Source organism: Babylonia areolata, chromosome 7 (assembly GCF_041734735.1).
Source record: "Babylonia areolata isolate BAREFJ2019XMU chromosome 7, ASM4173473v1, whole genome shotgun sequence".
Lineage (NCBI taxonomy): Eukaryota > Metazoa > Mollusca > Gastropoda > Neogastropoda > Buccinidae > Babylonia > Babylonia areolata.
Genome location: NC_134882.1, coordinates 8,355,938 through 8,380,051, shown reverse-complemented (window position 1 = coordinate 8,380,051; position 24,114 = coordinate 8,355,938). Strand labels below are relative to the sequence as shown.

At 39.1% G+C, this 24,114-nt stretch overlaps 1 protein-coding gene across 2 annotated transcripts; it reads right to left on the bottom strand.

The window, feature by feature from the left end:
* Positions 1-7,301: 7,301 nt before the first annotated feature.
* LOC143283692 (glyoxylate reductase/hydroxypyruvate reductase-like) lies at positions 7,302-21,247 on the bottom strand. Of its 2 annotated transcripts, XM_076589926.1 has the most exons (4): positions 20,874-21,247; positions 17,218-17,388; positions 15,495-16,134; positions 7,302-7,532 (listed from the first exon to the last, which is right to left on the bottom strand). In XM_076589926.1, the coding sequence occupies exons 1-3, from the start codon at positions 21,208-21,210 to the stop codon at positions 15,533-15,535; spliced, it is 1,110 nt and encodes a 369-aa protein (XP_076446041.1). In that variant the 5' UTR covers positions 21,211-21,247; the 3' UTR covers positions 7,302-7,532; positions 15,495-15,532. The 2 variants fall into 2 exon arrangements, with proteins under 2 accessions (XP_076446041.1, XP_076446040.1); XM_076589925.1 differs by lacking the exon at positions 7,302-7,532 and having other exon boundaries at positions 12,380-16,134.
* Positions 21,248-24,114: the final 2,867 nt, after the last annotated feature.

Below are 24,114 nucleotides of genomic sequence, written 5' to 3'. Positions count from 1 at the left end.
AAGCTTGTAACACTGACATTGTACAGCTAGTTCAGCAAACGGCTGCTAGTTGTTCATCAGCTTGACATATGGTTGAGATCAAGTTTGTATAAAGTGTATAACGTGTGCATTTCTGAACTCTGTGCATAGGTGTACATATGTGTGTGCATGGAAACTGTATAATAATTTCTGTTTGTTTGAATTGGCTACCATTTATAAACTTTTCTTTTTTTAAATCAAACTGAGATTCATATCAAGTGAATTTTTTTTTTCCTCCAGAACATTATCATCTTTTATAATGACTGCATGATTTTTGACATTTGAACTGGCTCGTTTCCACTTGCACACACACACACACACACGTGATTTTTTTTTTCCTCCAGAACATTATCATCTTTTATAATGACTGCATGATCTTTGACATTTGAACTGGCTCGTTTCCACTTGCGCGCGCGCGCGCACACACACACACACACACACACACACACACACGCTTAAGAATTTTATTCCATTTTGCTTTATAATAATAAATCTCCCTCTGCCAGCTCTGTCGATGATGATAATGAAACCTGCATTTAGTACTGAGGCTACATCAGCACTGGAACTATTTCTTTCAAGTGGATTGATCATATCAGTAACTCACAGCGGGGGCTGTGTGTCGTCACAAGTGTTTTGTATTCATCAGCCTACACAGCAGTTTCTTCTCCAGGGGACTTTGCAGTGTTTTACAGTCGTCTCCCCCTCCTCTTCCACCCAACTTCAAGGGAGCCAACTGCTCCGCTTCATCGTTGATTTTGAACAAATCCAAGTTTATATGTTGTTGTTTTCCATGCCAAGTTCACAGTTGGTATTTTGAGACTGTTTGGGAGGCTGGGAAAAACAACAACTCATCATCAAGTTTCTGGTCTTGGTATTTTGTGCTTTACTGCACGAAAAAAGGAAACATGGTCAAAATTTATAGTGTTGGTATTTTTAGGGTGCTTCACTTGCACAAAAGGGCGTTTAAAAGCTTATTGTTTTTAGGGTTTATATATATATTTTGTTGTTGTTGTTTTTCATGTTTGTTTTTCCCCCGGTAGCCTTATTAGATTTTTCATTGATTGAAGAAGTGAATTCCTGCTCAGTATCTTCTGCTGTACAGTTGTCTTTCTTTTATTTTGTTTATTGTGTTTTACTTCTTTTTTATGTACAACTAGAATAAAAGCATATATATATATATATATATATATATATATATATAAGGCATACTTCAACAAGAAAAGTAACTTGAATCACTTACCATTTTTATATTGGACCCGATAATCAGGAAATGGGCAAAATATGTTTGTGATGTAGTTTGTCCATGAACAAGAAATCTTGCCAATGTGTGTCTGCTAAAAGTTTTCCCCCTTACATCAAGGTTTTTTTATTTCAGGTAGTTTTGATATTTATTTCATTTTTAAGTTTTGTTATCTCAGCCCTTTCAGTGTTGTTCTTTTAAATGATGCTGGTTTTTTTGTTGTTGTTTTTTATGTGATCACATAATAGTCATAAGACAATTGTCATTGTCCAATATCTGTTCTGTTATTGAAAATGGAATGTACAAAGCATATATAAAAAGGAGAGCAATAACATCGTGGAGTGAAGATGGGAGAGAAAAGAAAAGGGAGGCTGCTAAAGCTTCATACATGGAGAATGAAAGCACTTGCTTATATTTTTTTTGTAATTTTTGTTTACCTACTGCCGGAAACGGCATTTCATTGGCTAGCAGACAGCGTTCTAATGGCGAGATGTCGTATCACTGAGTTGCCACGATAAATTTTGGCCGAGAAGAGCACACTTATAGGCCTGGTTTGCATCAGTTTGACATGGTAAGTATATTTAACCAAACTGGGAGTATAATACGAACTCCACATTTTTGTAAGATGCTTGATAGTATTTTGAAAGAAATTGCAAATGTGAAATTTCTTATTTGCACCATGCACACGGACTTCTTTCCATGGAGGCAAACAACCGGCACAAGAGAATGGAATGAAGTCTATCCTCTTTGAAGGGGAATGCCTGAGTGCATTTGGCATATCTTGTTGTTTTTAAAGATTGGGGGGGGGGGGGGGGAGGGGGGGGGGATTATCGTCTTTTTTTGTTGCTGTTTTATTTTCAGTGCCATCTCATTGAGGCTCTTTTAGCCCTGGACACATTGATCCATCTCTGTACTACTCAGGTTCATTCAACCAGTCTAGCACCAGCAATATCCACACGCAGCTACCGCATCTAGTGGCTTTAACGCATTGAGCTCTGGCATCAAACTTTGTCTCATTGAGACAGTTGGGTTTTTTTTGTTCATTCATATGCATAAACTGCAGAGCAAGGGAACTTATTCCTACAGTGTTTTCAGATGAGTCCATAGGTATTTTGGGGGGAAAAACATTTTTTATATGGTTTTTGTGTGTGGGGGGGGGGGGGGGGGGCATGGGGGGGGGGTGGGGGGGGAGTCAGCAATATGATGGCATGGAAACCTGCCAAAGCTGTAAACTCGCTAGGGTTTCATCTAACCCACTCAACCCTTGTGAGTGTACAGCTTCAACAGCCTTCTCAGCTTGGCGGGTTTTGTCTGATCTGCGTGAACAGAAGGTGTACTTTGTATGAACTCTTATTTATCTCACAAACCATTCAGTTGATATTCTCGAGTTTTTCACCACCACCACCATCATCATAAAAGTGAACTGACGATTCCAGTACAGACTTGTGATATCCATGTCAAAATCGCTACCAGAGTCCATAAATATTTTGTCCAGAATTTGCTGTGCAGTTGTCCACTGATGTTTGCCCATATTGATATGGAAAATAGCAGGGATTTTTTTTTTAATTTCTCCAGATTGGCACATGTGGACACAGCCAGAAATACTGTAGACATTATCTCCCTTTAAGCTTATGTTCGAATGTGGAAACCGTTCTAATGAAACTAATTTCAACACCCGAACATTGCTCAGGCACAAGGTCCAGTAAGTGAAGCCCACCCATCAAAGGTCACCCTGCCCTAGTGAAAGGAACCATATAGTATATAGTTATGAAAGGAACCATACAGTACAGCTTTGTCATTTAGTCCCAAAACCTTATTGACCCATATAGCACAACTTTGTCATTTCGTCCCAAACCTAAATGGACACATTCAGTTCAGATTTGTCATACAGTCACCAAAAGGACACATCAGTAGTAAAATTATCAGATATGGTGAGCTTGTGTCCGTCTCCAACATTGGTAGGTACATGGGGATCATTGTTGACTGCTGTTTTCGGGATGGTGTCTTCGCTCCAAGGGGACATTGGCTGCCAAGTCTGGAGCTCTAACAAAGTGATAGCTTCCTGCTGACTGGCGACACAGGGAATGCATAGATTAACCTTGGCAGTGGCTGCTGAAGCAAGGTTTGATGTGTGTGACATGGGTAGTGCCACTGAATCTGTGGATCTTTAGGCAGCAAGACAAAAGAACGAGGCAAGGACAGGGGGAAAAATAGAGAGAGAAAGCAGGTTGGTAAGGGCCACTGAAGACAGTTTTATGTTACAATGGATCAGGAGCTGATTCCACTGTGGATCAACATGTTCCAGGAGTGAGAGTTTTAGTGAAAGAGTTGTGCTCTAAGCTTCCTTTCATAACGTATTTCAGCAACAACCAGGCTCACTGATGCAGACGTAGTTGTGCTCTAAGCTTCCTTTCATAACATATTTCAGCAACAACCAGGCTGACTGATGCAGACTTAGTTGTGCTCTAAGCTTCCTTTCATAACATATTTCAGCAACAACCAGGCTCACTGATGCAGACTTAGTTGTGCTCTAAGCTTCCTTTCATAACATATTTCAGCAACAACCAGGCCCACTGATGCAGACTTAGTTGTGATCTAAGCTTCCTTTCATAACATATTTCAGCAACAACCAGGCTCATTGTTGCAGACTTGTGCAGTGTTGGTCTGTAAATTTGGACACTCTCAAAGACACACGCCCATGACAGTAGTAGACACTTGGGTCTTTCCGTTTAAGTCCATAGCACACACAATTTAGTGTATTTGGGGGGGAGGGGGGTTGGGGGGGGGGAGAAGAAACATATATGAATAACACCTATGTCTCTGATGGTGTTAAAAACCTTGACAACCTAGCTCTGTCTTTGATGCTAACCACTCTGACATATGGCTGATATTTATTTATCTTTCCCCACAATCTGCTTTTGTTTTATTTGTTGGTTGTTTTGTTCTGTTTTCTTTTTTTTTCTTTCAGTGCCAGTATGAAAAATTGTGGGGTTTTTTTAAATACCTTTTTTAAAACCTGTAATCCATATGAAGCACCAAAAGGATCATCAGAACGGTCATATTTTGGTTGGGGGGGGGGGGGGGGGGGGGTTGCTGCTACAGATGTGTGTGCACTGTGTGAAGTTCGAGAACTGATATTACAGCACTGTGTGGAAGACTGGGTTTTTAATAACAACCAAATTTCATAACTCCGAATCAAAAGTTGAACTTACTTGTATATATTTCCATATTCGGAGAACCTATTATTTCCACTGAGAGAGAAAAAAAAAAGTGTCTAGCTTCCTTTACATCCGAGAGGCTTGTGATTTTGTTCCATTGCATCCCAGTCCTCCTCCCCTTCAACTGCCAGTGAATTTTTGTTTAACCCGCAGTGCGCCACTTGTCATAGGTCTTATGACACAAGAGATGACTTCCTTGTCCACGTTCTTTTTTTTTTTTTTGGCTGAAGGAGATACACACTTGAAATGCCAGACATTCTCAAGGTCCTCCATGGACAGTGCATGGAAGTACTTAAGAGTGTTAATCTTCATAAAGAGAAAATTCCTCACTTTCAACCACCCTCCATCCCCACCCACCCCTTTATATTTTTTTTTTTTTTTTTTTTTTTTCAGAAGTGTCTATTTTGACTCACTTATACTGCCTCTTCTTGTCGTTTTTTTAAGTATTGGCCTATTTCTGTCCACAAACTGGAATACAGACGGTTTTGCCACTTGTTTGACCTTTGAAACTTGATAAAACGGTGGTGTTCAGTGACATTCAAATATTACAGTTTACTTGGAAGGTATTTGTAACATTTCACATATACTCTGTGAATTTGTGTTGCCAAATATCCAAAACAAATGAATGTCAACTCACCTAATGGTCTTTTGTTGTTGTTATACTACTTCAAGTATTTTGATGACTGAACTATAAAACTCAGTGTCAATTGAACAATTTTGGGTGAAATCAATGTAGCTGAACTTGTTATTTTGGCAAAAAAGTGCACAACAAATGAAATCAAAAGTAACCTTTTTATTTTATTTTTTCTTGTTTCTTTTTGTTGTTGTTGGGTTTTTTTGTTTGTTTTTTTGTTTGTTTTTGTGGTTTTTGTTCCTGGTTGCTTTGTATTTTTCCTTTCCACCCACTGTTTGTGAAGTAACCTTGGTTGCACAATGGAGAACAGCTACTTTTTTTTCTTTTTTTTTCTAAACAGGCACACAAATAATCATAATGCTAACTGTGTCATTTTTTTTCCCCACATCTACTCCACAAGGGAGCAGGCAATGAGACGTGATCAAGGTTCACCCTGCTTCTGTCTGTCAGTCATAGAGAGTGAAACATGAGTGAGAGAGAGAGAGAGAGAGCAGCCAGAATGTCACAGAGGGAAATATTTGTATTTGTATTTCTTTTTATCACAACAGATTTCTCTGTGTGAAATTCGGGCTGCTCTCCCCAGGGAGAGCGTGTCGCTACACTACAGCGCCACCCATTTTTTTGTGTGTTTTTTTTTTTCCTGCGTGTAGTTTTAGTTGTTTTTCCTATCAAAGTGGATTTTTCTGCAGAATTTTGCCAGGAACAATCCTTTTGTTGTCGTGGGTTCTTTTACGTGCGCTAAGTGCATGCTGCACACAGGACCTCGGTTTATCGTCTCATCCGAATGACTAGCGTCCAGACCACCACTCAAGGTCTAATGGAGGGGGAGAAAATATCAGCGGCTGAGCCGTGATTCGAACCAGCGCGCTCAGATTCTCTCGCTTCCTAGGCGGACGCGTTACCTCTAGGCCATCTCTCCATGTTGTGGCAGGAGTAATACAATACAATACAATACAATGAGTTTTCATCTGTCACTTCATTGAGAAATGATGGTTAATGACAAGAACTAAGCGGTGGACTATGAAACCAGAATGTCACAGAGAGAAAAATGTTGTGGCAGGAGTAATACAATACATTTGTCACTTCATTGAGAAATGGTGGTTATGGACAGGTACTAAGCGGTGACTGACAAGTGGTTGGATGGCCTTCCAACTTCAGCACTAAAAATTGGAGAGTGTTCTGGCAGAGGAGAGCACTTAAGGGTTGCAGGGTTCACTTGACAAAAAAAAAAAAAAAGTGACTAACTGTCGGTGTATCATTTGTCTTTTGGGGGCACAGTATCTTATCATGTTTTGCATTAAATGCATGTAATATAATAAGAATTTCCTTATACCATAAGGTGTGTGTAATATGGATTCAGTTTTACTTAAGGTGTTGTTGATGACAGTGATTTGATTTTACATAAGGTGTGTATTGAGAAATTATACAGAGAAATTTGTTGTGACAAGAGCAATACTACACAATACTTCACAATAAACTGTGGTAATGACTCAGAATAGTGTTCTCCTCTCGCCTTCATGATAAGGTAAAGAAGAGATAAACAGTCATCATTTGGCTCAATAACCATTAGAATCTTGCTATTAAATAAACATATAAAACAAATTCTTCTCTTTTTTTAATGTAAAAATAATCACCCACAAATCATTTTCCCAGTACTGTGATGTGTGTGCATAAAAATAAATCAAAACCTAAAAATATTTTAATGACAGTCTTTTCATTTAGCTAGTTAATCTAATGCTGGCCTTTTGATTCAGCTATAGATCATCTAATGCCAGTCTTTTAATTTAGCTTTTGATCATTCAATAATGCCAGTCTCTTGATTCATAAACCCCGCCCCCCTCCCTCTCTTCACTCCACACCCACCCACCCACCCATGCCTATGTCCTAGACCCATCTTACTCAAACATAACTAGTATGAACACTGTTGAATTTCAGTTCACAGGCCTTAAGAGGCTCTGCATGGAAAACAACACAATGCTACCATTTACCCAAACTCCTTCCTGCCCCTTACTCTCAAACAACAAATTCACATGTCACACACGGGATGTCACATACTGTTTTCAACCAGCTATTGAAACCAAATGGCTGGCTCTTTGCGCCAATTATATCATCATTTTCCAGTTGGAAAGCTTGTTTATATATATATATATATATATATATATATATATATATATATTATGTTCTTTACAATTGATAACGAGTCAAGTCCAAAAACTGTTGTCTGCGGCAACTTAAATGTTAAATGTGTCTGAATGGTTTCAATCAGTGTATATTAGGGTGTATATTTTTGTGTGTTTTGATTTGTTTTGTTGTTGTTGTTTTCTTAATGCAAAGCATATATTTACAATGGCTGGGAATTATTCAGTGGAGTTCTGGCAGTAGAGGAGAGGCATCTTCAGGACCTCAACCAGGAGCGTCAATCCTGCAAAGAGAGAAGAGACCTGTCATTTGCATCTGCCTGCCCAGATTGCAGATGCAATTTGTGCATCTGCTTTCGGGCTGAATTCTCATCTCCAGAGTCACTGACGTTTTCGTCTTTTGCAATGGACTTCCATGGATATTTAAAACACTGGTATCTGCACCACGAGGGTTTTTTTGTTTGTTTGGGGCTGGTTGTTTTGGTTTTTTTTTGTTTTGTTTGTTTGTTTGTTTGTTTGTTTGTTTTTTGCTTTGTTTTTTTGTACAAAAGGTGGAACCAATGAAAATGCAAAATACTGTCAAATAGTTTAAACTCTGACATTAGCTAGTCAAGAATTTATATGTACATTTTACACGTGCTGCACTTTGATTTGGCCATTATTTTCGAATCATTGTGGACACTAAAATTTCAGTGATGGTGCCTGCAGAAATGATTTTTCTAACAACACTTTGAGTTTATGTTTCAGACTGGTCCGACCGATGTGGCTGATTTTAAGAACTTGTTCACAAAGGCTTTTTTTTTGTTTGTTTTTCAGTCATGTTTCTTTTTTTTTTAAATTTTTTTATTTGGTTATCAAGCTCATTATTTTCATTGTTTTGGAGATGAGAAAATCTACAGCTTTTTGTTTTGTTTTGAACCAGTCTGTTAGTCCATCAAATCCTTTACTTTTCCCTGTGCAGAATTATGCGCCATTTGCACACTCTCTTCCACCTTCATCGTTCTTCTTTCCATATCTCTCATTCTATAATTATTGTTGTGGGGTAGGCGAGAATATGTCTTTGTCCATATATGTATACACTGTTTTTCTTCTTTAACTTGTTCATTTTGTGATAATAATTTTTTTTCCTCCATATCTTTTTTCTACCCATTAAAGTAACTTGTCCTGTTAGCAAAATACTGGATTGTGAGTGTACATGCTCATGCTGTTTACTCATAACCATGTCCTTTCCAAATTTGCAAGCCGAGGGGGTCAGTGGAGAGGAGGGGCATGAGGGGGGTGGGGGGGGGCGGGAGGGGAGGGGCTTTCTTTTGTGTATAAAGTATGTTTTCAACTGTATATCAGTCTTCTGTTTGGTTAGAGAAGGAAAGATTTCAATTATCAAATTGATGGAGAGACTTCAATTATAAGAATGAACTGGATGAATTCATCTTCTTACCTTCTTGTCACAGACTGGTTATTGAAATTAATTTTTCTGCGTGTTATTTTGTTGTGAGTGGAAAGATGATTATTGTGTTGAAAAACTGATCACCACTGGGAGAAAACTGGTTAGATGTGTCTGGTTGTTGTTGTTTTTAAAAACCAGACACAATATTAAATGCTCATGTCCGTCTCCATTTGACGTTGTTGCGGTGGTGGTTATTGTTTTTATCTTCCACAAAATTAGAAAAAAGTTTACAAGTTATATTAATCATGACGAACATTGACATTGGACACATTTATTCATTCTCCAGACCCATACAATCAGCACCTGTCTTTTATACTGAGCACCTCTTCTGTTTTTGAAAAGAAAGGTACTGTAATTTCCCCCCCTTAAATACATTTGATTTAATTTGTCATCTGCTGTGAAGGTCAACAACAGCAAGCTAGATGGAAAGACTGACTTACCAGTAACCTAACATTCTTTGTGTCCTGTGGCCACCAATCGAGGTCTCCACTGCTGCCTGTCTTGTGCTGTCCTAGCTAGCTGTTCCTTATTAACAGAACAATGAAATGTCCCAAAGCTAGGTGGGCACAAAGAGAAACTAGTTCAATAAGACTTGATCCCATCAGCCAGGAAGCAAATAATTGCTACAGAAGAACCTTTTTTTCTCACCCTTAGTAGTCACTTGATGATTTGATTATACTGTACTAAGTGTTGCAAGAGCCCAAGGTTTTAAATCAGTCAGTTGTTTTGACAGCCTCGAAATGTTCACAGCTTTGAAAATGGGGTCTTATCTATTGTATACAAGTATAACTTCTGCTGAGTATGTTTGTCAACCTATAGACTGCTTAATTTTCACCTTACTAATGCCACCCAAGAAAACACTTGGGATTCAGACAAATATTTGGACTTAATGGCCAAGCAATATTCTCTCTCTCTCTCTCTCTCTCTCTCTCTCGGAGAACAATGTTATTTTGCTTTTTGTTGTTGTTGTTTTGTCTTTTGATGATTTTTTTTTCTTCTTACAGATTTCTTTCAAGTTCACAAGCTTTAGATACAACTTAGGTCAAGCCACTTCAGCTGTTTAGTCATAGTCTGCTTACAGTTACAGTTTACTAATGATCAAACCGTATTCAGTGGATGTATTTCAGGCCATATTTTTATGAAATGTGCTCATTATAACAGGACAATGAAGAAATCAGTACAAGAGAAATCAATACAAGAGAAGTTAACTAATGAATTTTTAACAATAATCTTGTGACATTAAACTGCACCATTGAAATCAGTGATCAGAAATGCTCAAAATCCCTTATAATATGATATTATCCTGATGCATCGCCCTTCTTCCATCATTATCATATACTTGCGTTTGTGTGACAGATTTTTTGTTTGTTTGTTTATTTTCAGTTCATACAAATTTGATCCCTAATCTGTTTCCATAAACTGCTCATACTTGCCAACTCATAACTTTACTTATTTTTTAAGATTCAAAACTTGTAATAATTTTTTAATGATTTTTTTTTTTAATTTTTTTTTTTTATGTTGTTGAAGTGTGTTTTTTTCATCACCAGCATGTACCGAAACCAACAAAAATACCACGATGTGAAGAAAAGGCTACACATGTATTTCAGTGTTAAAATCTGTGACAAACGTTACAACAAAAACGCCGAGACAAAGATGCTCCGACAGAAGTATCCATTGTACTTTAGCACTTCACCTTTTTTCCAAAATATAAAAAATACCAAAATAACTGCTTTGGCATGTTAAATGCCCGTCACCAGCTACATCATCAATGCAGTTTTGATGAATCCTACTCTCTCCAAGGCATTGCATTGTTCCCTGATTGCATTGTTTTCTCTTTATTTCATGTTGAAAAAAAAAAAAAGAAAAAGAAAGAAAAGCATAATCATGTTGAATGTTTTGCATGGTGGCATGCATGTGAAAAGACTGGAATGAAGATGACAACTTTTGTTAACCTTTTTCTTTTTTTCTTTTAAAATAAATTCAACTGTACATGTCAGATATACAAAGCTTGTACATAACTGTTTTGTGTTGATGTAGCCAAGTACGCAATGGTGCAATCTTGATGTAGTTATACCAAGTTGTGCAATGTGAACGTTTTGTCTGCTGGTGCTAAGAGAGAAGATGTCCTGTGTTCAGTGTAAAACAGTTTGGTCAATTTTTTCCTTCTAAGTTCAAGTTCCTATACCACATTTCTTGCGAGCTGCCCAGGGCTAGCTCACACTTTCTTCTTGGATGTTTTGATCCCCTGAGCTCACTGATGTGTGAGTGTGAGTGTGTGTTGAAATAATAATTCACGCAAGTTAAATACATGGCAACTGAAACTCACTGATTTTGTTTTTTTACAACAACATGGACAGTAAAAAGTGTATGATGATAATGGTGACCTGTGCAAAAGAGAACAACAAAAACTTAGTGTTTTAAGCAGTGAAGAATGCTTTCGGTTTTGTTTTGCATATTCCGTAAAAGGCCTGTCGAAGTGATAGTAATGTTCACGCATACTTTTCACTCAACTTCGAAACTGATCATCTGCATAATCATCTCTTTTAAGTAAAACTGGTTTTCTCATATATTGTAGCAGGAAGCAGTATTACATGTGTCACTTTGGTGTAAATGTCGCCTAAAACTGTTTTCTTGTTTTGCACTCTTTATGTGTAAAGTGGTCTGAATGTCCTGAAATCAAATCCTGTTTGTTTCACATATTTTTGCTGTGACAAGACCAAAGACTTCTTCAGAAACATGGTCTCTGTACATTCTGTGTATCTTGTAAAAACTTTTTTAAACTCATGAAGCCTCAAAAAAAAAATAGAGGCTGAATAATTAGAAGTCGGTAGCTAATTTGAAAGCAAAAGGATTAATATGTATGCATCATAATTTTTTCGTATGATATACATAGGAAATTAATATTCCACCCCTTCACTTGTTTTAAGGAATTTAATATTCCACCTCTGAACTTATTTTCCATCCTCCATTTTACAATTCGTTTAAAAGACAATACACAAAGTCGGTCATTTGATTCTAAGCGGATGTGAGCACCAGATCTGTCAGTTGGAGATTACTTAAATGATATTACATGTTGTCAGTTGCTTCCTTCATTTTGGTGAAGTGTGTGTGTGTTTTGAGCATTTCTTTACAAATGCAATATTTATCCAAAATGCAATGTTGTATGTGCTTTTTGTTGACTATCACAATAGGAAAAAAAAAAATAAAGGTTTCTTTTTTTCCAACTTGATGATCTGTTTGTGGGGGCCTGTTTACATTCGTACGTCTCTGTTGTTCTCAAAAGCTTGACCGAATAGACACTCGCTTCATGTTAAGTTGGGGGTTCAAGTCTGAGTCATGATCTGAACTGTGCACTGCAGTGCTGTGGACTGGTCAAAATTTCCTTCTAACCAGCTCCCATGGTGAAGTAGTTAGCATCGCAGACTGACGGCTGGGAGGATACAGAACCATGTCAAACAGGAAAACCCCATCAATTCTTGAGAAGAAGAAAAAAAAGAGAAAAAACAAATTGGGTACAAACAGTTCTATCATGTCATAGTATCTGAACCTAAAAATAATACTGGGTTATATTAGTCTCCTTTGTCTCGATCAAACATCATTTCTTTTTTCTTCTTTTTTTCTTCTCAGGGCACACATATATCATGCACATATGTACACACACTCTTGCACACACACTCATTCAGTTTCAGTAGCTCAAGGAGGCATCACTGCGTTCGGACAGATCCATATACGCTACACCACATCTGCCAAGCAGATGCCTGACCAGCAGCGTAACCCAACGCGCTTAGTCAGGCCTTGAGAAAAAAAAAGGTGAATAAATAATAGATAAGCGTACATAAATAAGTAAATAAATAAATAATAATACACACTCATTCACAACCCCCACCCACCCCACTCCTATAATATGAGACACTAGGATACATTAGTTCTCTATGCCATGATCTTGTCATGTGCTTTATTTTCCTCAGGACACATACGTCACCCATGCGCTGCAGAACTCAAAATACCCAACCATCTGGGGCCATTTTCAAGACAAACTTCATTTTGCCTCAAGGCAAGTTACCCTTGACATGGTAAGGACCCGTGGGTACAGTTTACCTTGAAGGTTTTTAAGTTAACTTCATATCTTGAGACAAGCACGATGCACTCTGGCAGCCAACCCCATTGTCTATGATTTTAAAATCCTGGTGACTCCCTTCTGCACATGCTCTTTTACTTCTCACCATACAACAGTTATGTGTATTGTCCAAAGGGTTGGCACAACACAGGCTATCTGCAAAGCACTACAGTTTCCTTGAAAATTTTTTTTTAAAACACAAAAAAAACACACAAAAAAATAAAAAGATAAAAGGATCTGCCATATTTACCTCTGCTTCATGGGCAGGAAGTAATGGCAAATTTGTCTTTGAGTTTGGAGACCCACGGGTAGACTCAAGTGTTCCTGAATACCTGATACTGTCTGTTTACCCTCAGGTAGATTTGCCCACAGGTACACCTTAACCCACAAGCACAATGGACTCTTGAATATGGCCCCAGACTGTCCACAACAACTCAAACCTTGCTGCGACAAACAGACTTCACAGAAAGTTAAGGATAACTTCATAAAAGCAGACCACATTTTCATTAAAAAAAAATTTTTAAATTAAACAAAATCAGGAGATGATTTAAATCATTAGGACTGCTCATGACATACCCCTTGCCTCTCACTGACTACACTACAGCTGTTTCAGGCACACATGCACAACAAACGGCTTGAAAATGCATTTGAAAACTCAAAAGTTAGGGCTAAAAATGTATGGTTATTCAGTGGTTTGTAAACAGCAGCAAAGGATTTTCATTGTTAAAAAAAAAATGTTTGAAGAAAGCCACTTTGGGTTCTCAGCAGTGCTCATTACACTGGTTGCATCCACCACCATGTGCTTGAAATTCAGCATCATTTCACAACACCCTCAAAAAGAAAACGCACAAGTTCCCATGTGGTCCTTAACTTTTTGGTGAACCCTGTATATCATCGGAAGGCATGATCATATTGTCGCCCTCATGGTGCATATTGTCGCACTTCAGACCCACACTGTCGCCATCAAAAAAATATATATATACCATGCACAAGCGTCACTGTGAAAAAGTCGACTGCACTGGCGAAAATATATGGCGGCAACAATATGTGCTGAAACACTTTCAACTATTCCTCATCAAGAACAGTTTGGCATCAATGAAACAAGTCATCAGTTATCGGCCTTGTCAAACTTCTGCAACTGTTTTCACCCTTTCACCTCCAGTCAAATCAGAGTACAAAATTCCCTTGTGGTATAAACACAGAAAAGACAGTGGCTAAGGATAGCTGGAGATTCCCCCTGCGGTGCTTGGAAAATATGGCCTATCCTACCACTGAAACATCAAGAGCAGTAGGTTCATGGATAACAGACCAATGAATGGTCACCTTTCAGTGACATGGTTCCTCTACCACGCCTGTGCATAAATGCGAGCTTGGCAGTGAAAGGGTTAACAACAAATTTACACACACACACACACACATATATATATATATATATAATGTGTATGTGTGTGTGTGTGTGTATGTCATGATATGGATACTAGAGTGTATCCTCGGTCAGAGACCAAGCTCAAAATGCTTTACAAATGTGGAGTCATTTTCACAACCTGGGTAAAACTGACTGACAGCTGCCTCTGGGCACTCATCAGTCATTTCCTGTGTCATTCACTGGAGTTTCAGTCATGCGCGCACACGCGCGCACACACACACACACACATTTAAGATTTTACGTTATGATCATTTGTTTATCACCACGCCATGTTGGCAGCCATGCTCAGTTTTCAGAGGTATTTATGCTGGGTATGTACTTGTTTCCATAACCCACTGAATACTGACATGGATTACAGGATCTTTATCGTGCACAATTTATCAGTTTACGTATACACACAAAGAGGGTTCAGGTGCTAGCAGGTCTGCAAATATGTTGACCAAGAAGATCAGAAAAATCTCCACTCTTAACTGGCCTTCACTGTGTGTGTGTGTGCGCGCGCGCACGCATGTACGTGCGTTTGTGTGAATGCGTAACAAAGGCATTTTACTTCTCCTTCTCTACAAAGCAATTTACCTCAAAACAACAAACAACAAATTCTTAGTTTAACTGGCCTTCACTTCAATCTGTGTGTGTGTGTGTGTGTGAGTGTACATGTATGTGTGTGAGTGTGAATACATAATAAAGGCAATTTACTTAGCTTCTTTATAAATCAATTTTCCTCAAATCAACGAAGAACAAAGCCTTATTCCCTTTAACTGGCCTTCATTTAACTCTGTGTGTGTGTGTGTGTGTGTGTGTGTGTGTGCATGTACCTGTCTTCGTGTAAATACTTAATAAAGGCATTTTACTCCTCCTCCTCTCTTGGGAAATTTACCTCAAAACAACAAACAGAAAACAACGAATTCTTATTCCCGTTAACTGGCCTTTACTTCACTGTGTGTGTGTGTGCATATGTGTGTGTTTGTATGTAAATACATAATAAAGGCATTTTACTCCTCCTCCTCTATAAAGCAATTCACCTCAAAACAACAACAAATTCTTATTCCCTTTAACTAGCCTTCACTTCACTGTGTGTGTGTGTGTGTGTGTGTGCGTGCGTGCGTGCGTGTGTGTGTTTAAGCATTCTACTTAACTCCTTCTCCATCAAGCAATCTACCTCAAAACAACAAAACAACGAACTCATATTGTGTGTTTGCGTAAATGCATACTAAAGACATTTTATTCATCTCCTCCTCTAGTACAAAGCAACTTACCTCAAACCAACAAACAACAACAAACCCTTATCCCCGTTTTAACTGGTCTTCACTTCGTTGGGCATGGGCTCCCTGTGCAGGGCCGCCAGGATGTTGCGTGCCGTCAGCTCCGACATGGCAGAGCGCGACCGATGGGTGGCACTGCCAATGTGCGGCAGCACCACGCAGTTGTCCAGGGACAGCAGGGGGCTGTCCGTCGGCAGGGGCTCCGGTGTCGTGACGTCCAGCCCTGCCGCCCCGATCGTCCCACTGGTCAGCGCGGCATACAGATCCTCCTGGTTGACCACTGCCCCCCGGCTGATGTTGATGAACACTGCTGTCCGCTTCATCTTGCCAAACAGGTCCTTGTTGAACATCCCCACCGTCTCCGGCTTGAGGGACAGGCACACCAGCACGAAGTCAGATGCGGCAAGGAGGTCGTCAAGGGGGAGGAACTCTGCCCCGATCTCCTTGGCCTGGGGCCGCTCCGAGGATCCCGTGTAGAGGATGCGCTCCACGGCAAAGGGTTTGAGGCACCTGGCCACGGTCATCCCGATGCGGCCTAGACCGACGATGCCGACAGTGGCGCCCTCCAGACCAGGCCCGCACAGCCACATGGGCTTCCACGACCCCCAAGTTCCGTTCACCACAGAATGCATTCCTAGCAAAACAGAACAAAAACAAAATTGAAAGAAGGTTTGGTTTAAACTTTAATACAAACTTAACAAACACTACAAATATTATCTTAACCTGTAATTGTCATATATATTGTAACGTCACTGATTGCATTCATATTTCAACATAATCAGAGATAACATATGATCCAAGAATGTTTCAACAGAATTAGAATAGATAAAAATGAACAAAAATAAAATGAAATAAAAAATCCACCACCACCTAAAAAAAAACCAAACTCTGCATCTTTGTTCCATACATGTTACTTGCATTAGTAGCTTATATTCTGTTACTTTTTTTAGATGTGCAATTCACACCCCTTTCAACATAATGTTGATTCGTTTTTACAAGCATAGTATTTAAAATGGATTTTGCATTCACACGCACACACACACTAACATATATGTACAGTCACACACACAGACACATGCACACTCACAACACACCACACAAATACATGAACACACACATATACACACATACATATGCAAGTTACACAAACATGGACAAAACACAGACACACACACATACACAGACATACACACACACACACACATGTATACATATACACAAACATAGCCAAAAAACAGACACACACCCACTCTTTGTAAACTCTGACACACAAGGCCTGACTTAGCGCACTGGGTTACGTTGCTGGTCAGGCATCTGCTTGGCAGATGTGGTGTTGCGTATATGGATTTGTCCGAACGCAGTGACACCTCCTTGAGCTACTGAAACTGAAATTGAAACTGACACACACGATCATTTTGCTCCAGATGTTTGGTGGTGACCAGGAGAGCCAGGAGTTTGATGACAACATTAATTAGAATGTCCTGCACACACACACAAATACACACATTCATGTGCGCGCGCGCGCACACACGCATACACACACAACACTTACAGTGAAAAGACATTAAACTAAAGAACGAACGAACACACAACACACACACACACACACATTCATGTACACATACATACATACACACACATACACATTCATGTACACACACACACACACACACACACACACAAATCAAAATATCGATCCATCCATCCACAACACTACCTTCCTTCAGACGTCTGGAGGTGGCCAGAAGCAGAGCCATGGTGAGCTCGGCGACAGCATTGGTGAGAACGTCGGGGGTGAACCCCACCTTGATGCCTCTCCTGACACAGGCCTGCAGGTCCACATGGTCATAGCCCACAGACATCGTGCCCACCACACGCAGACTGCTCCCTGACACACACACACACACACCACACACACACACACACACATTATGACCTACAAGTATACACATGTGTGCCCCTAAGCCTTGTGGTCCCAAACTTTCCCAGCATCCCAGAAGAAAGAATGTGAACACAGTAGAGAGCTCAGACTGCCGGCAGCTTCATTCTTCCTTACACGTGTCAAGAGCACTAGCCCTGTTCTTTGCTTATAGCTTCAGTAGGATATAGTACCTTGTACACGTGTCAAGAGCACTAGCCCTGTTCTTTACTTGTAGCTTCAGTAGGATATAGTACCTTGTACACGTGTCAAGAGCACTAGCCCTGTTCTTTACTTGTAGCTTCAGTAGGATATAGTACCTTGTACAAGTGTCAAGAGCACTAGCCCTGTTCTTTGCTTATAGCTTCAGTAGGATATAGTACCTTGTAAACTAATTCAACAGGAGTTGAGTGAACGTCAGTTTGAATGTGAACATACAAACATGACCTCACACACACACACACACCACTGATCTGGACACTGCTGTGATGAGCTGTAGTGTTGCAGTTGTGGGATTTTTTTTATCATGCTATGTGGTGATGCAATGTGTTACAGTGTTGTGTAGATGTGTGTGTGGATGTAGGTCCATACTGTGCTGTTGTGTGGTTGGGGTGGTGCAGCACAGTAAAGTGCTGTAGTACTGCGTGACTGTTATGGTGTGATGTGTTTGGGTGGTGTGGTGTGGTGTGGTGTGGTGTGGTGCGGTGCAGTGCTGTTGTACTGTGTGGTTGTGGTAGGGTGATGTAGTGTGGTACTGCAGTGTTGTGAGGTTCTTGTAGTATAGTGTGGTAGGATGGTGTGGTGCAGTGCTGTAGGAGTGTAGTGTGTTCTGTGGTTGTGGCAGGCCGGGATGTTGTGGTGCTGTAGTTTTGCAATGTGTGATTGTGGTGGTGCTGTGCTGTTCTAGAGAGAGAAAGCTAGAGATCGAGAGAGCAAGAGAGACAGAGAAAGAAAGAATGGGGGAGAGTCTACATATGCATTGTGTGCATTCACATGTATGTAACTGTGTCCATGTATATGCTCATATACATGTGTGTATGTCCTTGTAAAACACTTTGTAACCCCACCCACCCTGTCCTCCACATTGTGTATAAAACTGCACATTTAGTAAAATGCCTTGTAAAACACCCATCTCCACTTTGAACAAACCAAAAAAAAAGGAAATAACGATAATCCAGTTTGCGATTTGGAATCAAGTCACATTACAAAGTAGTGCAGATCTGGACAGGAGATGAAGAACAGAACACCAGCATGTGTCACTGGAAAACTGAGCGAGACTGAGAGCATGGTGTTACTTCATGAAGCAGTGTCTTGTTTCAGTAACTAGCGTTTTCTTTCAAGCTGTTTGCAGAGAATGGTTGTTTAAGTTTGCCCCTGGACATTCATGGGTCACCGGTATGCCATGAGGAAATCCCAAAAAAAAGTAGCTCAGAACAATGCTGTCACTTATTTCAAATATCATGCTGTAATGAATGCTATCCCAGCTGAATGTAAAGAATGGATCAGACAGACACTGAGACACACACACAAACCCACACTCTGACATATGAAAGACACTTTGCAAACAAGTTAAATGATAAACCAAAAGCAATTTCAAAATATATCGATAATAAAACAAATGAAAGAGATAAAGGAAATCCATGTGCATATGGATTCTGGAGAAAAAAAAACACTTGGCTTTGAATTAAACACTTTGCAAACAAGTTAAATGATAAACCAAAAGCAATTTCAAAATATATAGATAATAAAACAAATGAAAGAGATAAAGGAAATCCATGTGCATATGGATTCTGGAAAAAAAAACCACTTGGCTTTGAATTAAACACTTTGCAAACAAGCTAAATGATAAACCAAAAGCAATTTCAAAATATATAGATAATAAAACAAATGAAATTGAAAGAGATAAAGGAAATCTATGTGCATATGGATTCTGGAGTAAAAAAAAAAACCCACCCACTTGGCTTTGAATTAAATGAAAACATCTGGTTAATCCCTCATTTTTCAACAAAAGTAAGACTGCATGAATTACAATAGAAGATCCTCAATAACATAAACCTAAAGAACATTCTTTTGCACAGAATGAAAGTAACAGATGACAAGACATGCACAAAATGTTCAGACGCAGTAGTTCTTTTACTGATGTCCACATGTCAATATTTTTTTGAAAGCAGTTGAACGCTATTTAAGCAGTTACACTGGGAGAAAAAAGTACAACTGACAGTACACAAAGTTTTGTTTGGAGTCCAAAATAAAGATCTGAAAACACAAATTTTAAATACTATAAACTGGATTACACTGGTTGGAAAGATGTGTATTAGTACTGCTATGAAAATGAAAACAACATCTCCAATCTTTATCATTTTTGAACAGCAAATATAACACCGAAAAATACAGTTACTATAAGTATACGATAAACATAATTCTTGACAACTGCAACACAGTTCTGCTTTTGTATGCAAAATATTTACTTGTAAAAGACAATGGCCGTGATTATTCGTGCATTCACTATTTTTCTCATCCTCCTGACTCCCCCTCCCTTCTTTTACTTCCTTATGTATTAGTGTACTTTTTTTCATCTATTTAATTCTAAAGCACAGGGAAACAACTATCCAAACAACAAACAAAATTCACATCTCTTATGCAAGGACACACACTGTGCAACTTAGGTAATAGTCACATGCAACATACACTGACCCACAAAAAAACACCAAAAACTGACCTGATATTGCATTAGGCCTACATGCTTTCCCGGTTGTAATTGCAATTACAGTGACTATACAGGGAAGCATGTTATTTCATTCAGGTTAGTAACGGGTTATGACAGTGTTTATCAGGCAATTTACACCACAATTTCCCTACTCAGAAAGAATGGCAAAGGTCAAATGATTGTTATTTATGTTATACTTCATGCCTGCATTGCAATATACACAAAATGTACCATGCATATTGCTCCAGGAATTTAGGATGCTACAACTGGATATTACTAAAATGCAGACTGTACTGAGCTTTAACAGCGCTAATAAAAGGATGGACTAGATGACTGAAAAGTGAAATAAAATACTCCCCCCCCCCCCCCCATCTCTAGTCCTTGCACAATATCAGCAGTTCTGCAATGCTACTGATTTGACTTTCGATTTCACACATGTATGTATGTGAAGAACAGTACTGAAATTACTATTTGTATTAATTCAATTAATTAATTATTAATAATCATCAACATATCTAATTCATAAACCACAATCTCTCAAGTTCTGTTGAGGAGTATTATGTTACACTTACAGATGGATTTTCGATTTTAAACATATCAACTATATACGATACTACTCACTGAATTTTCAAACCAAACCTTAATTCTTCAACGTAACAGTTTGACTTTCGATTTTAAACATAAATTATCAGCGACAGTACTAATATTAATAATTATCTGCTTAGTATATTTCATAATGCTTTAATACCTGCAGCGTCCAAAACCTCTTCGTCAATCTTGTCCGTCAGCATGCAGAAAAGTGCGTCCACGCCTTTCACTCCTGCAAGCAGTTCAGCACGCGGAATAGGGTCATCTTTCGCCCACTGTGAAATTTCACATTCTGTTCGCAAAAGATTTATACCGCTGATGGGCACGTCGCGAGTTATGAACACTTTGGGCTTCGTCTGAGATGCTTGTACCTCCTTCGACATGTTGCAAACTCGATGGAACTCAACTCTTCTGCTGTGCACTTTGACCTGAAAGGTTGCACAACGACCGGCGTGCCCAAGGCGTCCGAAAATGGTCAAACTGCCGATGGTTAGCATTATTTGCGGAGTCCTGCCAACGAAAGTACCAAGGGGGGTTACTCTCACAACCACAGTCCCCGAAGCAGCGGACGAAAAGGTTGAATCTGAACCAAGGTCTTGTACATAATACGATATTATGTTTCTTTTGTGCTATTTACGGACCGCAGCGAGAGAGATAAACCTGCCCTTGATAGCGTAAAATAATAGGTTGCAAAACTCAATTCTTCTGATTGCTATTATTACACACATGGAATCTACAAGACCACAAATCCCGAACGTTACCTGCAGTAAGTTGGGACAGAATAATAATAATAATAATAATGGATACTTATATAGCACACTATCCAGAAATCTGCTCTAGGTGCTTTACAAAAACGCTTTTGATAACATAAAACATTATATCTATGTTACATACACACACCACACACACGCACGCACGCACGCACACACTGCATACATACATATTAACATGCATGTGTATCTAACAGCTACCCTAACACATACGCACACACAGGCAGGCACAAACTTACATAAACACACGCACACACGATACACATTCATATACATGCATGTAGTTGTGGACCTGCCACAATTGAACTTATTGCTGAGGGAAAAGGTGAGTTTTGAGACGAGATTTAAAAGATGCGAGGGAATCAGAATGACGGAGGTTATCAGGGAGCTTGTTCCACGTCTTTGGCGATTGAAAAGAAAAGAAGAGGTAATAGTCTGATGATAAACAAATTACATTATAGACTGAAAGTACGCAGTTCCTTCTTTACTGAGCGAGTCGTTAATAAAATTAATGGAACGGTTTGCCAGACAGTGTTGTGACTGCCCCAACCATGTCATCTTTCAAGGCGAGGCTAGATGGCTCATTGGGCCAACTCTCCCAAGTATTTATGATCTAGTATGCTATCATTAAGCCACATATGCTGGTATACTGTATCTAATTGAACTACGAACAGGCCTTCACAGGCCTCAAACGTCTGATTCCAGTTCAAGTACTTTGTTCAAGTCCTGTTGTGGGCTCACACACACACATTTTATTCTTCTGATGACAGCTTTAGGAAAGTTAGTGGGTGGGTCATTGTACTAAAAAGAGTACAATGCAGCAGCTGTGTAGTGTCTCCTCTGGTTTGTGGCTTTCTGTTGATCTAAACATTGACAGTTCCCTGTGGACTGTCAACAGTGAGACTTCAACAGAGGAACTTTGGTGTGTTTGGAGGTGTGGGGCCTCAGAATGAGAATGGGACTAATGCAGAATACAGTATACGTGATGGGGTAGGGGGAAAATGTGATTAACATTCACGGTACAATGGAATTTCATGTCACATTTCCATTACAAGAAGTTCATTCTTCAGTGGAGAAAACCTGGATCCATGTCGGCTAATAAAAACTGGGTCAGTAGACATCAGTTGTGATAACTGCAGCTTGCACAATGTTCATCATATCATGCTCAGTTTTAAAACAAGTGCAATGCAGTAACAGGAACTTAATGTAAACACTCTGGCTGGATACCATAGAGAAAAAGAGAGGTTTACATACATTTGTGCGTAATTACCTCTGTGCATAACATCTTTGAAACTACATGAACAGGTGGAACCATTTTTACTCATTTCATTTATAAATTCTGTATTTCCGTTATATGTTTCAACTGGTCACATTTTTTTATAATACTGTATTCACATCTGAAATACCAGGACTTCTAAGTTTCATGAGGAGCCCCACTGGCTCTCTGTTGAAATTTTACCATTCAAGTTAACAATCAATAAGTTAGTTGAGTTTGTTGTCTTCTCTCTCTCTCTCTCTCTCTCTTCTCCTTTTCTTTCTTTTTTCTTTTCTTTTTAGAGCATAAATTAAAGGAGGGGAGGGTAAAAGAATTAACAGATGAATAAATAGATTTCATCCAAAATCAAATTATGGAAAGACTTTTAACGAAATAATGAACACATACAAAAACATGCACATGTACATAACAAAGACAGTTCATGTAAATTGTAGTCTCACATACATCCAGGCCATACCCTCAACAAACACAACTCATACATTACAAAATTTATGTTATGTGCATCCCCCAGGTACATAAGTTCTCACTCATTGACCTTACACACACACACACACACACACACACAAAATTATGTAAATCCCATAAATACATAAGCACCTGTGTACATTTTCACATACTAAAGCCTGTTTACCCCCCTACTCCCCCCACCCCCACCCTCCCTTCTCCACCCCTGTTCCCTCATATTTTGATATTAGTATTGTTTAAACAGAGGACATACCTTGATCAGTTGCCATTTCTTTGTACAGCCTTCCAGCTGAAGTTGGATTGTATGGTCCATTTCTCAACTTTTAATGAAACTTGGATGGTATCCAACTTTTGACGTGATGACACAGGTCATCGGTCTACATTTCATTTTTTGTTAAGTTTTGTACATTTAGGCTCCTATTTGTCAGCAGTACACACAGCCAACTTTACTACATATTATTTGACACTGTATGTTTGACATGACTTCATTATCACAGAATCAAAAACTGCAACAAATACTTGTAAGTTAAAAATGATAACAGGTGGTGTAAAATCAAAGGTAGCTTAAAGTGAAGATAAATCCACGACATTTCAAGTATTGGACTCTGTCGAATATTTATAAGATCTGATAGAAATCAAGCATGTCCCACCAGTAGACTATTAATTTGTCAAGTATTGATAAGCTCTGATAGAATCAACCATGTCCCAGACAGAGTACAGTCAGTGATGATGTGAATTCTGCTGGATCTGATGATGTGAATGAAAAGATTTTGGATTGAAAGCATCGATCTACACCAAGAAAAATGTGGAGTGGTGGCCTAGTGGTAACCCATCCACCTTGGAAGCAAGAGAATCTGAGAGCAAAGGATCAAATCCCACACTCGCCATAA

Coding starts and splice junctions, on each gene's coding strand:
- LOC143283692 (XM_076589926.1), bottom strand. CDS start 21,210: ATGCTAACCATCGGCAGTTTGACCATTTTCGGACGCCTTGGGCACGCC. Junction 17,389..20,873: donor AGAGGTTTTGGACGCTGCAG/GTATTAAAGCAT, acceptor TGTGTGTGTCAG/GGAGCAGTCTGCGTGTGGTG. Junction 16,135..17,217: donor CTCCAGACGTCTGAAGGAAG/GTAGTGTTGTGG, acceptor CTGTTTTGCTAG/GAATGCATTCTGTGGTGAAC.